This window comes from Centropristis striata, chromosome 22 (assembly GCF_030273125.1).
Source record: "Centropristis striata isolate RG_2023a ecotype Rhode Island chromosome 22, C.striata_1.0, whole genome shotgun sequence".
Classification (NCBI taxonomy): domain Eukaryota; kingdom Metazoa; phylum Chordata; class Actinopteri; order Perciformes; family Serranidae; genus Centropristis; species Centropristis striata.
In genome coordinates, this window is record NC_081538.1 from 15065367 (window position 1) to 15082356 (window position 16990).

At 38.4% G+C, this 16990-nt stretch overlaps 1 protein-coding gene across 1 annotated transcript in view; it reads left to right on the plus strand.

Moving 5' to 3' along the window:
- The window catches only part of LOC131960578 (monocarboxylate transporter 2-like), a 50371-nt gene extending 34947 nt beyond the window's left edge, over positions 1-15424 (plus strand). The window contains exons 3-5 of the mRNA XM_059325827.1: positions 359-502; positions 5402-6205; positions 6662-15424. Coding sequence (XP_059181810.1) covers positions 359-502; positions 5402-6205; positions 6662-6951 — 1238 coding nt within the window. The 3' untranslated portion in view covers positions 6952-15424. The remainder of the gene's footprint in view (positions 1-358; positions 503-5401; positions 6206-6661) is intronic.
- Positions 15425-16990: the final 1566 nt, after the last annotated feature.

The window sequence follows — 16990 nt, forward strand, 5'->3', positions numbered from 1 at the left end:
AACTTGTAAGTGAATTTCAGTGTGATGTTTCTTCACATAGCTACAGCAGTAAAATACTACCTGAACTACCTGAATTATTTTCTCCAACACTGTGTGTAAAAAAACATTATAGAATAAAATGCGGAACTCTCATAAGGAAGTCTTTTCTCACTCACACTGTCAGCTGTTTTGGCACGAGACGATGGGAGTGCCGTGTTTAAGAATTGAACAGCTCTGTCGCTGCTATAAATAGAAGCAGGGCTCCCGCTGGCGTGCAGCACTAACCAGATTAAATCATTATGCACTTACGTTCAGTGATCCTGACTACTGTTAACATCCAATTTATGTGGGTTCAATTATTATTTTCTCTTTGTTCTAGGTCCCATCAGCAGCATTTTGGTGAATACATACGGATGCAGGCCCATTGTCATGATGGGAGGCTGCCTCTGTTGCACGGGCATGATCTTAGCTTCCTTCTGTACCAGCGTCGTGCAGCTTTACATCTGCATAGGACTTATCGGTGGTAAGTCCATCTGAATCCACTTAAGTCTATTTTGAGCTAATTTGATGAGCCCCTATTACTAAGAAGCAAGTTAAAAATATATCTGTTGTAGAAACGGATGGGTTACTGAACCACCCAGGGGCCCAGAGTGACCCGAAAAAGACAAAACATGACTACAAAGAGACACAAAATGATCTAAAAAAGACAAAAAAACATGACTACAGAGGGACACAAAATGACCCAAAAAAGACAAAACATGACTACAATGAGACACGAAATGACCTAAAAAAGACAAAAAAAACATGACTACAGAGAGACACAAAATTACCCAAAAAAGACAAAACATGACTACGAAGAGACACAAAGTGACCCAAAAAAGACAAAACATGACTAAGAAGAGACACAAAATGACCCAAAAAAGACCAAACATGACTACGAAGAGACACAAAATGACCTAAAAAAGACAAAACATGATTAAAAAGAGACACAAAATGACCCAAAAAAGATAAAACATGACTACGAAGAGTCACAAAGTGACCCAAAAAAGACAAAACATGACCATGAACAGACACAAAATGACCCAAAAAAGACAAAACATGACTACGAAGAGACACAAAATGACCTAAAAAAGACAAAACATGATTAAAAAGAGACCATATGACCCCAAAAAGGTAAAACATGACTACGAAGAGTCACAAAGTGACCCAAAAAAGACAAAACATGACCATGAACACACACAAAATGACCCAAAAAAGACAAAACATGACTAAAAAGAGAAACAAAATGACCCAAAAAAGATAAAACATGACTACGAAGAGATGCAAAGTGACCCAAAAAAGACAAAACATGACTATGAAGAGACACAAAATGACCCAAAAAAGACAAAACATGACTACAAAGAGACACAAAATGACCTAAAAAAGACAAAAAAAAACATGACTACAGAGACACAAAATGACCCCCCCCCCCCCCCCCCAAAAAAAAGGACTACGAAGAGACACAAAATGACCCAAAAAAGACAAAACATGACTACAAAGAGACACAAAATGATCTAAAAAAGACAAAAAAACATGACTACAGAGGGACACAAAATGACCCAAAAAAGACAAAACATGACTACAATGAGACACGAAATGACCTAAAAAAGACAGAAAAACAGGACTACAGAGAGACACAAAATTACCCAAAAAAGACAAAACATGACTACGAAGAGACACAAAGTGACCCAAAAAAGACAAAACATGACTAAGAAGAGACACAAAATGACCCAAAAAAGACCAAACATGACTACGAAGAGACACAAAATGACCTAAAAAAGACAAAACATGATTAAAAAGAGACACAAAATGACCCAAAAAAGATAAAACATGACTACGAAGAGTCACAAAGTGACCCAAAAAAGACAAAACATGACCATGAACAGACACAAAATGACCCAAAAAAGACAAAACATGACTACGAAGAGACACAAAATGACCTAAAAAAGACAAAACATGATTAAAAAGAGAAACAAAATGACCCAAAAAAGATAAAACATGACTACGAAGAGATGCAAAGTGACCCAAAAAAGACAAAACATGACTATGAAGAGACACAAAATGACCCAAAAAAGACAAAACATGACTACAAAGAGACACAAAATGACCTAAAAAAGACAAAAAAAAACATGACTACAGAGACACAAAATGACACCCCCCCCCCCAAAAAAAGGACTACGAAGAGACACAAAATGACCCAAAAAAGACAAAACATGACTACAAAGAGACACAAAATGATCTAAAAAAGACAAAAAAACATGACTACAGAGGGACACAAAATGACCCAAAAAAGACAAAACATGACTACAATGAGACACGAAATGACCTAAAAAAGACAAAAAAACAGGACTACAGAGAGACACAAAATTACCCAAAAAAGACAAAACATGACTACGAAGAGACACAAAGTGACCCAAAAAAGACAAAACATGATTAAAAAGAGACCATATGACCCCAAAAAGGTAAAACATGACTACGAAGAGTCACAAAGTGACCCAAAAAAGACAAAACATGACCATGAACACACACAAAATGACCCAAAAAAGACAAAACATGACTAAAAAGAGAAACAAAATGACCCAAAAAAGATAAAACATGACTACGAAGAGATGCAAAGTGACCCAAAAAAGACAAAACATGACTATGAAGAGACACAAAATGACCCAAAAAGACAAAACATGACTACAAAGAGACACAAAATGACCTAAAAAAGACAAAAAAAAACATGACTACAGAGACACAAAATGACCCCCCCCCCCCCCCAAAAAAAAGGACTACGAAGAGACACAAAATGACCCAAAAAAGACAAAACATGACTACAAAGAGACACAAAATGATCTAAAAAAGACAAAAAAACATGACTACAGAGGGACACAAAATGACCCAAAAAAGACAAAACATGACTACAATGAGACACGAAATGACCTAAAAAAGACAAAAAAACAGGACTACAGAGAGACACAAAATTACCCAAAAAAGACAAAACATGACTACGAAGAGACACAAAGTGACCCAAAAAAGACAAAACATGACTAAGAAGAGACACAAAATGACCCAAAAAAGACCAAACATGACTACGAAGAGACACAAAATGACCTAAAAAAGACAAAACATGATTAAAAAGAGACACAAAATGACCCAAAAAAGATAAAACATGACTACGAAGAGTCACAAAGTGACCCAAAAAAGACAAAACATGACCATGAACAGACACAAAATGACCCAAAAAAGACAAAACATGACTACGAAGAGACACAAAATGACCTAAAAAAGACAAAACATGATTAAAAAGAGAAACAAAATGACCCAAAAAAGATAAAACATGACTACGAAGAGATGCAAAGTGACCCAAAAAAGACAAAACATGACTATGAAGAGACACAAAATGACCCAAAAAAGACAAAACATGACTACAAAGAGACACAAAATGACCTAAAAAAGACAAAAAAAAACATGACTACAGAGACACAAAATGACCCCCCCCCCCCCCCCCCCAAAAAAAAGGACTACGAAGAGACACAAAATGACCCAAAAAAGACAAAACATGACTACAAAGAGACACAAAATGATCTAAAAAAGACAAAAAAACATGACTACAGAGGGACACAAAATGACCCAAAAAAGACAAAACATGACTACAATGAGACACGAAATGACCTAAAAAAGACAAAAAAACAGGACTACAGAGAGACACAAAATTACCCAAAAAAGACAAAACATGACTACGAAGAGACACAAAGTGACCCAAAAAAGACAAAACATGACTAAGAAGAGACACAAAATGACCCAAAAAAGACCAAACATGACTACGAAGAGACACAAAATGACCTAAAAAAGACAAAACATGATTAAAAAGAGACACAAAATGACCCAAAAAAGATAAAACATGACTACGAAGAGTCACAAAGTGACCCAAAAAAGACAAAACATGACCATGAACAGACACAAAATGACCCAAAAAAGACAAAACATGACTACGAAGAGACACAAAATGACCTAAAAAAGACAAAACATGATTAAAAAGAGACACAAAATGACCCAAAAAAGATAAAACATGACTACGAAGAGTCACAAAGTGACCCAAAAAAGACAAAACATGACCATGAACACACACAAAATGACCCAAAAAAGACAAAACATGACTAAAAAGAGAAACAAAATGACCCAAAAAAGATAAAACATGACTACGAAGAGATGCAAAGTGACCCAAAAAAGACAAAACATGACTATGAAGAGACACAACGTGACCCAAAAAAGACAAAACATGACCATGAAGAGACACAAAATGACCCAAAACATGACTACCACGAGACACAAAAAGAAAAAAACATGACTACAAAGACACAAAAAGGCCCCAAAAAGACAAAACATGACTACGAAGAGACACAAAGTGACCCAAATACGTCAAAATATGACTATGACTACGAGGAGACACAAAATTACCTAAAAAAGACAAAATATGACTATGAAGAAACACAAAATGACCCAAAAAAGACAAAACATGACTACGAAAAGATACAAAATGACCCAAAAAAGGCAAAACATGACTACGGAGAGACACAAAGTGACACAAAACCACAAGAGATGCATGCAGACTACAAAGAGACACCAAAGAACCACAAAGATAAAACATGACTACATGAAGAGACACAAAGTGACCAAAAAAAGACAAAAAATGACACAAAACCACAAAAGATACATACATAATAGTCTGTGTGTCTTGAGAAGTGGCTGGGCCTTTTTGCATTTCTGTGCATTGTTTCATAATTTCGTTCCTCCCTTAATTGTATTATGCTGCATTTAAATTGTACCTCCACCAAAATAATTTTGTTCTCTCATGAAATCTGAAATGTTTCCTTATTGGGCTTTATCTTCCACATCTTTTAGGCATATGTTTTTAGATATTTGCTGTAAATACAGCCCAACTTTTGATCCATAGCTCATTTAACTCCAAATGAAATGCCATGAATAGACCATTTATTAATCAATATCCACATATAGAGAGCAAATCGATAACTGTGTCTTGTTCTGTGCCGAGGCTCTTAAATAAAGCAGCTCTCAGTGATTTAAAGTTACAGGGACACAATTAATTCAATAATATTATTAACAGTATTGCTTGAAGGGTCTTTTGTGGGATCTGTTTGAAATATAAAATGTGTGCAAAAAGCCTTTGGGTGAAACCTATTATATTTAATGGGAAATGTTCTCCATTTATTATTGTACTAGCTCTGAGCATTATAAGCTCCAATTCTTATTCTAGTTTTAACAAAAGTGTAATTAAGTCATAGTAGTAATAATAGATAGATCCTTGTTTTATTTTGCATTGGTACATTATCAGTTCGTTGTTGTAAGTCTAATGTCCTTCTATTACATCTTCTAACAGGACTTGGACTAGCCTTCAACCTGCAGCCAGCGCTGACCATGATCGGCAAATACTTCGAAAAGAAACGTCCCATTGCTAACGGGCTGGCGATGGCAGGCAGTCCAGTGTTCCTCAGCACGTTGGCTCCCCTCAACCAGTACCTCTTCAACCAGTTCGGCTGGAGAGGCAGCTTCCTCATCCTTGGCGGCCTGCTACTGAACTGCTGTGTGGCCGGTTCCCTCATGAGGCCTCTGGGGCCGCCACCTGGCAAGATCAAGAAGGACGAAGAATTAGCTGCCATTGCTACCACAACAAAGGAGAAGCTCACTTGCTGGCAAACATTCAATAAGTACCTGGACCTGTCCCTATTCAAGCATCGTGGCTTCCTCATTTACCTGTCGGGCAACGTCATCATGTTCCTTGGCTTCTTTGCGCCGATTGTCTTCCTTGCGGCCTACGCTAAGGACATGGGTGTGGATGAGTATTCAGCTGCCTTCCTGCTCTCAATTCTGGCTTTTGTTGACATGTTTGCCAGGCCCTCCATGGGGCTGCTGGCCAACTCGCGCTGGGTCCGGCCCAGGATACAATATTTCTTCAGTTTTGCAGTCCTCTACAATGGGGTCTGCCACATCCTCTGCCCACTGGTGGAAGACTACACCGGTTTGGTCGTGTATGCCATGTTCTTCGGCTTTGCCTTTGGCATGGTCAGCTCAGTGCTCTTTGAAACACTGATGGACCTGGTTGGGCCGCAAAGGTTCTCCAGTGCTGTTGGACTCACCACCATTGTGGAGTGCTGCCCAGTTCTCATTGGTCCACCCCTAGCAGGTACGATCTATCTGTCCGACAGCATATTTCATTCATTGCCGTTACTGCCATTCCTTCACATGCCATTTTACATGTTTTACCTTTTCCAGTTTTTAAAGTCAGTTCACAATATTATTTAGGCCTGGTCACACCAGAAGCGGACATTGATTTAAGAGGCTTGGTAGTGACTATTCACAGTATCTAGTTGGCAAACTACTCTAACCCAGCTGCAGCCTTTGGGACTGAAAAGTGAAGCCAATGCAGAAGTGCCTTAAACATGCATTCTTTGTAACTGCCAGCAGGGGTCGACTCCACTGGTATATGGATATGGCCAGGCCTTTACTTAAATGGGTACAATACTAATGGGTTATATTTAGAAATGTGTTCTGTAAATTGCATCTCAATTTTAATTGGGAATACTTCATACTTTACCAGTGCAGATACTTGAACATTTGAAAACCTTCTGCTTTTTTGCAGGTAAACTGGTCGATGTCACAAAAAGCTACAAGTACATGTATTTTTGCTGTGGAGCTGTTGTGATTTTGGCCAGTATTTGGCTCTTCATTGGAAACTTCATCAACTACCGACTCTTGGAGCGTGAGCGCAAGAAGGCAGAGATGTACAAACGGACTGAGACAGAAGATCCAGACCAAGTTCAGAATCAGAAGGAGGCTGATGGTGAAGCTCGGGCATCAGAGGAGCAGGGTGACAAGGGTGAAAAAGGTGAAAAGGGTGAAGAGGCTATGCAGCGGGAAACCAACATATAGAACCTTATGTTCTGTCAACAACTCACCCTCCACCACGATCAAACAGACCGTCAATCCAAGAGGTGCCTCCCGGTCCACAAGGCTGTATTTGGGGTCCTCTACACTTGTTTAAAACTAACTGCCAAAGCAACAGCTGTGTTGTAGGAGGCTATGAGGTGTAATATCTGTTTGTCAAAGAGCATCAGCTGTGACTATAACAGAAATATTAACCACAGAGAAAAGTGTCAAAAAGAAAAGATACTAATATGCATGTGAGGTGACTAAAAGTCAGAAAATGGAGTGGAAAACAGTGTCGTACTAAATGTATTTTCTTTTTGTGCAACGTTCACCTCATATCGGATTTACTGTTAATACAAGACTGCAACCAGGGGGGAAAGTACATTCACAGTCACAGTACACAGTCATAGGAGACACCTAGTGGCAGTTACAATCATGATGTAGAATTGCAGTGTCCGTAAGAACTCTAAAGTTGGGTAAACTGAGAGCTAACAAAACACACATGTTGAAAAAACACAGATGTTGGTAGATAATTGGACAAAATAGTTACAGTAACAGTCAGACAATCAACTCTGCTTGAGAAAAGTATTATCCGCTACAGTTTAATGGATGATTTCAGTTATTTGTCCCAAGAAGTTCAAATATTACTAGCTGTAGCAACAAGCATCATTAACCCCGGGATTCCACTGGATGCGTAACGACTCCGAAAGGGGTCCGTCCGCAACGGCTGCGTATCTCCGCAGTCCGTCAACACACACCGGATCCGTCTGTGTCGGAGCTGTTGCGGACAGCATAGTCCCATGGACGCACGAGATCTCGCGAATTCACGCCTATTCAATTGATATAACTGGAAGATAATCAACATCTCCTCCGTAATGACTGGAGATAAATCCAGCGACTCCGTCTTAACAAGCATTAACGAGGTCGGCCGGCTTGTTAACAAGAGCCTCTTGTTAACAAGCCTTAGCGATCTCTGTTTGTTTACAACAAGCACCGGAGTGAAAAGACGAGTGAAAACCTCCTAACCTGTTGATTTCAGGTCTTCAAGTTATGAAGTACGATCCTCCGTGAACCCGAGGTATTTTATTTTGAAAATATACCGGATGTTTTATTTTGTGTCTGTGCACGACTTCCTGTCCCGAACGATCTGTTCTGTGCTGAATTTATGCGCCGTGCTCCTTCGTCCGACAAAAATAGAAGCTCTGCGCAAGTTTGGCGAGGGCTGTCGGATGGCCATGCGTCGTCGGACTCATTACGCAGCGGATCTGCAGTCGGTGGAATCTCACACATTGATTATAATGGGTGCGTAACGGCTCCGACGACGGATCTGCAGCCGTTACGCATCCAGTGGAATCCAGGGGTCAGTCTTTCCTTACTGTGTCTTCCGATATGATGTGAATGCAGCATCAGCGTGTCGCCACTGTTCCAAAAGCACCAGCAAACTGAATTCATGTTCAAAATGAAATGTCTTCTTCATAACACACTTAAGTCTTGGTAAACAAGGAAAAGGTAACTCAACAAGAGGAAGGAGTAAACAAATGTCTTGGTGGTTTCAAGGACTGAATGGTCTTAGAGGCCATTGCTAACAACACCCAGTGTCCCTTCGTGATGAAGTTTTGAGCAACACTGCTCCCTAACGGTGCCTTCACGCCGCAAGTAACTCAGTTTATGTGCAATTTTGACAAATTGTGGAGGATTAGAGGTTCTGAATGTACCAACTGTACAGTCAGATCAGATGTGCTTCAGGCTAAAGCGCTAATGAGCTAGAATAGAAAAGTAAATATATAACATATAATATAACAATTATATATATATATATATATATTTATATATATTTCAAGCATCAGTCTTGCCTCTTCTAGTAGTGTTCACATCAAATGTGGACAACTGCTTTGAAAGGCTAGAATACACTACTATTTTAAGCTAATATCGGTACTATTTTAAGCTAATATCGGTAGGTAATAAAAGACGAGCTGAAATCTGGTTTTATGGTGGCAGCTGTTGAGTCTAAAAAATGTTTAATTTTCCTTGTTTGGTCAGCTCTGTAGGCAGAAAAAAACACCTCCCAATGACAACAATGTTGATTGTGTTCCTTGCAGTGTGAATGCAGCGCTAGCAATGCCATTGGTTGATCAGCATCGTCAAATGTGTCAAGCAAAACTCCAAATCCTAATTGCACTGTGTTTAAAATGGCAATCAGGTGCCATAACATTCCAACTCCCATAAATAAAGAACAGATGTGTTCACAGCTGGTGACGCTGGTGCCCGTGTATTACGCCGCCCGTGTGAGCACTGTAACGCCGTGCAGTAAAACCTGCACAAATGTCCCACTTTAATACTTTCGATCAAGTCATAAAAAGCTTCCTGTGAGTCGCCCAGTGTTCCTTATTGCACTCATATACAGTATGCTGCACTGAAAGAGAAATGGCCATACTTCACTCCAAACATCTTTATAAAACTGCTGCAATTCAATTAATTTAATTATGGTTGAATGTAATTTCCTCTGTGGGCCTTAACACGGTATTAATGACCAAAAACCATCCGCGTAATAGTGTTTTTTCTACACATAGAGCCCATGAGCAATATAATTTCTCATTTTGAAATGCAGATATACAGGGAAATGTATTTCTTGTGGTCAGGGTGACAGTCCATTCTGTGATACATTGCCTTACATGTAATGTAAAGAAAGCCAGGGAGTTGTACAGAGAACACTTGGAAGTATTATACAAAGCTGATAAACCTTTGTTTTAAATGTGACCCACTTTTTTTTAGCTGTTATTAACTTTAACACAAAAGTGTCGTCTGCTCCATTTGTCTCCTAACATGTCTGTATAAATGTTAAGAAAATAATAATAATAACTAATACACTAACATCCACAGCAGTATGTTAAAACATTTGAAGGAAAACTACTGATGCTACTAATTCATGAATGAAGTATTGCAGTATTTTCAATCGTATTGTGCGCAAACTGATGAACATATCATGTAACATTTTAACTGTTGCTATGAATGTCAATATTGTTCAATATTCTATCCATTCCATGTGTTTCGTAAATGTCATCCTGCTGTGCTGTCGATCATCAAAGCTTTGGTCTCAATGGCCGACCAAATGGTGTCCTGTCTCAGATGTCCTAACAAAGCCAAACACATTTTAATAACAAATGTTATTTTTCAAAGCAATCATGAACAAAGAAGCAACGTCCTTGTAGGTTGTTTTTTTCATGCTTTGAATAGTTGAATGTGTATTCAGGATCATGAAAATGGATGTCCATCTGTGTGGCAACCATCTTCACCTGAGACTCCTTAAAACCAAACGCTACGTTAATGTGAATTTCTCCGGTTTATGGTGAAATTAGAGGAATCAGCTGTTGTTGTGTTTGGTTGGGTGAATTCTGAGGGTATAAGAGGAACGTTGTTGGGAAAATCTGCCATGATATTTACTGTAAATAAGATAATTTTGCACACTTCTGTTCTCAGTTTAACAGAACACTTGACTTCTTTGAGCTTGCTTTTGTAGCCAGATGTGGTCTCACTTATATTTCCATTTATTTTTAAATGAGATACTCCTGGTTTTGACTGCAGCGCCAGCAACATGTGGACAAACCCAGTTTGTCATTTCTTAAAGGAACAGTTCAATCCCAAATTAAAAAAGCATATTTTTCCTCTCACTTGTAGCACTATTTATTTATTTAAATTATTTTGGGATGAGTTGGAGAGCCTTCTTTCAAATATAATAAAATCACTTCAATCTTTTTTTTTTCCTAGTATAGATACAAAATATGTATCTTATTTTGGGGTGAACTGTCCCTTTAACACACACCTTATTCGTGAAGAGTTTGTTTATTAGCTTAGCTAGCAGACTCCCATAATCCACTTAGTTCACCAGCATTTCATGCCGATGTTAGACAGTATTTTTGTAGTTCTGTATCTGTACCTTCCTTCTAGCTTTAGTTAATGAATAACATGAATCCCTTCTGAATGTTAACCTATCCTGCTTGCACTTAATTAGTGGAAAGAGGGATTCATTAACTGAAATCAGACGTCACTATGCTCATTGTACATGATGACTCTCGATGAGGGAGACAGACTGCTGTACAATCACTTTCTAGCAAAAAACACTGCCCCCTGCTGGTTTCAAACCACCTAGACCAAAAGGTAAAGCAAGCCAAGCTTCCCTTTAACACAACACCTTACACATTTCCATACACTTATTTTTGTAATGTCCAAACAAGGATTCAGTTTCATGGATAATGGAAGTGCATCTGTACTTTTTTTAATTTTCTTTTTTGGTGGGGGTATTTGATGTGTGAATATACTTTCAGAGTTAAAATGTGTCTAAATGGAACAAAACACAACCTCGGTGTAATTATGGCTTGATGGAACTAAGGAGAATGCCATTAAATTTCAATTAAATATTTTTTTCCCTATCTATTTAGAGTTTATGAATTATATTTCCATTTTTTTTCTCTTGAATCAGTAATATCTTACCTTAACATGAATCATGATCCGCAATACAATTATTTTTTTTTTTACATTTTTTCAAACTTTTCTTTAACAGCTGTTTTCTTGTGACATATTTGTAACAGTAGTTGAATCCCTTGAGACCTTTAAAATGTATATTTAAAAAAAATGAAATCAAAGAAAAGAAAAATCAAGTAAAAAGTGCTCACAAGATTATGTTTAATTTTAGGAATATATGAGCCAAAAGTGAAGGGAAAAGTGTCTAACATTGCTTTTTCTTAACAGCATTCTTGAAGTTTTATGGTATTCTCTTTACTGTACTTTTTTATTCAAATGTAAGCAATACATTTCGGTGTTTTTTTTTTTTTTGTTCATGTTTATTATAAGAACAAAAGGAAATAAGTTATGATTTAATTTAAATAGAGATGATTGATTGAATTTGACATGCACCAATAGCCTTATTAATTATATTGCATAGCATCTTGTATATTTTGTGTTCCTATATTTTTATGTATATGTAGAAACAGAGGTTTATTTTGAGGTTTGCTTAAGACCAAATTTAGTAAAGAGGTTAAATAGAAATCGATGTGAAATACTTTCACTCCAGATTATTTCTGTACGCACACATAAGTGTTGTTTAACAAAGGAAACTTTAAGTGTTCACTTTAGGAAATGCTCTGGCTGAAAACTGTTTTATTAATGACTGTATAGGGTTTTTTTTTTCTCCTGATGTGTGGAAGCAATATGCAGAATGTAAAGGCTTTAAAGATTGTATAGACTAGAAGAGATCTCACTTCCTGTTGGATTATATGAAGTTGTCTGTTTATCTGATAGAAATGACAGCAGATTGGAGTTTGAACATTCATGTGGCTTCAATCATGAGGCAGAAATGTTATAATTCCAGGGCAGCCTCAAAGAAACATCTGTCCTCCACTCAAAAGCATTCACACAGGTCATTTGTACAAGCGGATTATTACAACCTCTAGTGTCTGTAGCAAGACACAAGCAAAGCAGGAACTCAGGTGACGTGGTATAAAGAGCAACAAAGTCCAAGTTGGGAGAAGGTTTGGGTAGATGGACATGTGAAACAAACGGTGTTAAATAGGGACCTATTGGTGTAACGTGAATTTAAAGTAAGTACATAACTTACAGGTACATCTAAAAAAATTAGAATATTGTGAAAAAGTTAAATATTTTTTGTCTATTTCAGAAAGTGAAACTTGTATGTCATATAGATTCTTTACACATAGAGTGAAATATTTCAAGCCTGTATTTCTTGTAATTTTGATGATTCTGGCTTACAGATAATGAAAACACAAAACTCAGTGTCTCAGAAAATTAGAATATTACATAAGATCAATAAAGAATAGGGATATTTTAAACACAAATGTCATGCTCCTGAAAAGTATGTTCATTTCTATACACTCAATTCTTGGGTGGGCTCCTTTTGCATGAATTACTGCATTAATACGGCGTGGCATGGAGGTGATCAGCCTACAGCACCATGTTGCTGTGATATCGTCCTTCAGGTCATCTGTGTCTGGTGTCTCTCACCTTCCTCTTGACAACAGCCCTTAAGCCGTGTTTCCTTTAGGGGGAAGAGTGGCCACCAGGAAAGTCTCAGGCCACGCCCTCTCAAAAGTCCGCTCACTCTGTGGGTCTCCATTACAAAAAGGCCCCCAGAGGGATTTAGAGATTCTGGAGGTGACGTATGGTTTACGACCGTTGTGTAGTTGCTTAGCGACCGTTTCGACCGTGACGTCACATACGCCACGGATTAAACACGGGAGATGCAACTGTCGTCGCCATCGCTAACTGTGCACAACGTCAGCAACTGATCATAAACAAACCAGCATGGCTAATTATGCTCAGTGTCTCCACTGATCATAAACATAGTGATCGTGAATTAACCGGCATTGCTAACTGTGCTTGTTTTAAACAAACAGATCGCTAAGTGAACACCTCCTGCAGCAGCAGCACATACACACTGTACTGCTACAGAGCTAACTGTTAACCTATTAGCAATTTGCAGACTGGGCGCTAAGGGGTTAACATCCCCTCCGGCTCTGCAGCTGGGAGAGACTGCTGTAGGAGGACCATGCTACTTCGACTCACTCTTCTTAACGAGCGGCGGAGGTCGGTAAGAATAAGAGTGAGTCTCCAGTAACACTAGAAAAAGTCGCTGGATTTGTCGCCAGTCGCTTTCTTGAAAAATGGTCGCTAAGATGGCAACAGTGCTTTGCCGGCTTTTACAAATGGTGTGTGTTGTTGTGGCGTTGAGTACTACCTCACATCCTGCTTTGCGATCTATCCAATCAGTAACCAAAAAAAAGGCCTTCCTCTTGGAAAGGGACTAAAAAAGTCCCGACAAAAGGAAAACAAGGCTTGAAATATTTCTCTCTACGCGTAATGAATCCATATACTGTATGAGTTTCACTTTCTGAAATTAATGACAAAAAATATTGAACTTTTTCATGATATTCTAGTTTTTTGAGATGTACCTGTACTTGTGTATGGAAGTTGAGTAATGTAACAAATATACTAACTATGATGTGTTCCTAAACCTAACCACACTGCAGCTGTTTCACAACTTCAACCATGTGTGTCAAAATGTTACTTTTAGGTACGAGGACACCAGGACCAAACCCCCAATTTGTCATAGTGGCTAACTTGCAGGTCCATTATTAGAGTCAGTCAGATTTTCCTTTATTGTCATTGCACGAGTAACAAGTACTAGGACAATGAAATTAGCCATCAACCCCTCCAAACGTATACTTAAAACACACATACAATATGTTGTGCCATGGGGCCCAAAAATACTTTTTCACATTGACTTTCATTGTGAAAAGATATCTATAAATCAGTAGGTTCATTTCAGTGTCACAGCCCTGCAAAATGACTTGTTTCACTCTTAAAATTTGATCAGTTCGGTCCGATAACATTTGGAAAATCTAGAAAAGGGCATATGGCCATATATGCGGGTTAGATCAAATGACCTGTGTGGCTGTATGAGTTGGACGACTTGTTTCTGTAACCATTGGAATATGTGTGGTGTCTTTTCACTATGTGTTCTGAATGTCTATGTTGTTTTGACTCTGTATTATGTCTTCTGAACCTGAATGTATTTTTCTCATTTGGGATTTTCACATTCAAAACTCCATTTGGAAAACCCTTAATTTTTAAAGAAGCAAATCTCTGCCCCCGAAACCAATGGGATCATTTCTGCCTCCTAAGTGTTTTATAACTTAACAAAATTCCAATCTGCAGAAGTAAACCTTGCAACGTCTTGAACAAACTTGCATATATTTGTGGTAATGTGGTAAGAAGATCAGCATGTGTTGGTGTTGATTGTATACAAGGTGGTTTGCTACTGGGAGGCTGAAGGACTGCTGATAACATCTCTGTGCCTTATTGTGCTATACTGGCCATTATATACAGCTTTTTGTGAATACAGTAAAATGTGTTGTGTCGCTAGAACTGTGACATTTAGGTCTCAGTCTGTCCTTCCTACTGATTGTTTACTGTCATTCATTTTATATACATAATCATGTGTAAGCCACTCACCCAAAACACACTCCTTTTTGTGTTTACATCATATTAACACACAATCAAATAAGCTGTAACACCAGATATAGTCTAAATATTTTAAAACCTTTCTTTGACAATATTTGCTATATATTGTGTTTTTGGGATGCAAGTATTTCTATGTATGAACACATTAGAGGACAGCTGTGTTCACATGTTTGGACCTCAGTGCTGTAGTTAGTCTCAGCAGTGAACTCAGTCCATGACGTCCTTCCAGTAGCAGAGTACTGTGTGCTTTCTCATCAGGGCAATCATAACGTATGGCATTAAAGCGTTTCTGAGATTGTGTCAGTCTTTCCACTACCTCTGCAGCCGTCATGTCAGAGTGAGGAAAAGAACCACACGGGTAATGAAAACTGATTTCTGTTTTTGTAATTCTAATAGATCACCAATCACTGTAGCTGAATAAATAAAGTATCTATCCAAATAAGCCTTCGCCACATGAGTCATGTTTTTATGGTTTGGTGTTTTATCAAACAAGCTGTTAGAAGGGAAAGCTGCTATTATTCAAACAGCCTGATATTGGCAAGATGACAAATAAATGGAGAAGGAAATGCCCAAGGAAAATAGATTGTTTTCTACTTTATTTTTTGTTTATGGATTACAGCTGTTAGATTGACTAAATGTTTGTTCGATACATTATTTTTAAGTAAAGGATAACATGGGCATGGTTCTACATATCAGCTACACTGTATCTGGTATATATATATATAGTACCAATGAGCTATGAAGGAACAAGGAAATTGTTGTTTAAAAAAGTGTGAAACAAACCAGAATATGTTGTATATTTTAGATTTTTTTTCAGTTAACAGGTGTGCCTTGTCAAGACTTCATTTGTGGAATTTTTGCCTTTCTTAATGTGTTTGTGACCTAACCCTTACCCTAACCCTAACCCTCTTCCAGGAGTCTTTCCAAATCTTTTCAAAGTCTTCTGATGTATAGGTAGCATAAGTCGTACAAGGTACTGCTCCAGTGATACAATAGACCAGATATTCTGACTTGTCAAAGCAGGAAAAGCACAGGTGTAAATAATAACATTAACAATGGCTCCATTCCATGAAGTGTCCCAGTCAGTGATAGAGCATAATGACATACATTGTTACTGCACCTGGGCTTTTCCTGCAAAATGTCTGCCATGAGAAGGATCTACTCCATCAGCTCCTTTAACTTAACATGCATTATCCATCCAGGACCAGAGATGGTCCTGCCTGTCCATGTGGTCGGAATTGTAGCTGGTGTCCAACTTCTCCACTTTTTTGTTCAATGTTTACGTTTGAAATCATCAGGGTGAGTAGATTTTCCTGTCCTTTTGAGTGAGTCATGACATTGTTGCCAATGTCAACCACAAGTAGTACAACTAATATTTGTAAGAGAGACATAACATAAATTTTCCATTGATGAATATCGCAACAAAAGTCAAGTCCTGAGGTCAAAATGTATCTGATATGGGCATTTTCAAATTCTACACTTTAATTAAGATAAAAGTTAAGATCTTTAAATCCCAGTAATGAAATGAATGGCCACATAAGGCGCGTTTCCATTAGGTACTTTTCCCTCTAATGAGACGCTATGGGTGTTGCTTGGGAGAGAGGATACGCCCAAGATCCGCCCAACTTCACCGGTTAGCGGCTCAGGAAGCTCAGAAAGTACCTGCCTCAGGTAGGTAGTTTCTGAGCCGCTACTGACATATCATTTGCATACTGGTGCAAATTGGACGCTGAGGGTTTAACATCTCCTGCCCTACTGACTGCAGCTGGGAGGACTGGGCCGCTTGTGAGTGCTTTGGGACGACACTACTCATTAAGAAGAGTAGGAATGAGTCTCAAATAACACCAGAAAAAGTCGCTAGATTTGTCGCTAGTCGTTTTTTTTTTGTTTTTTTTTAAGAGTCGCTAGCAGTCTGTGGCCTGAAGGTTAGTAATCGGGCTTGTAACTGGAGAGTCGCCAGTTCGAATCCCGGTACTGACAGGTCTAGGACTGAAGTCCCTTGAGCAAG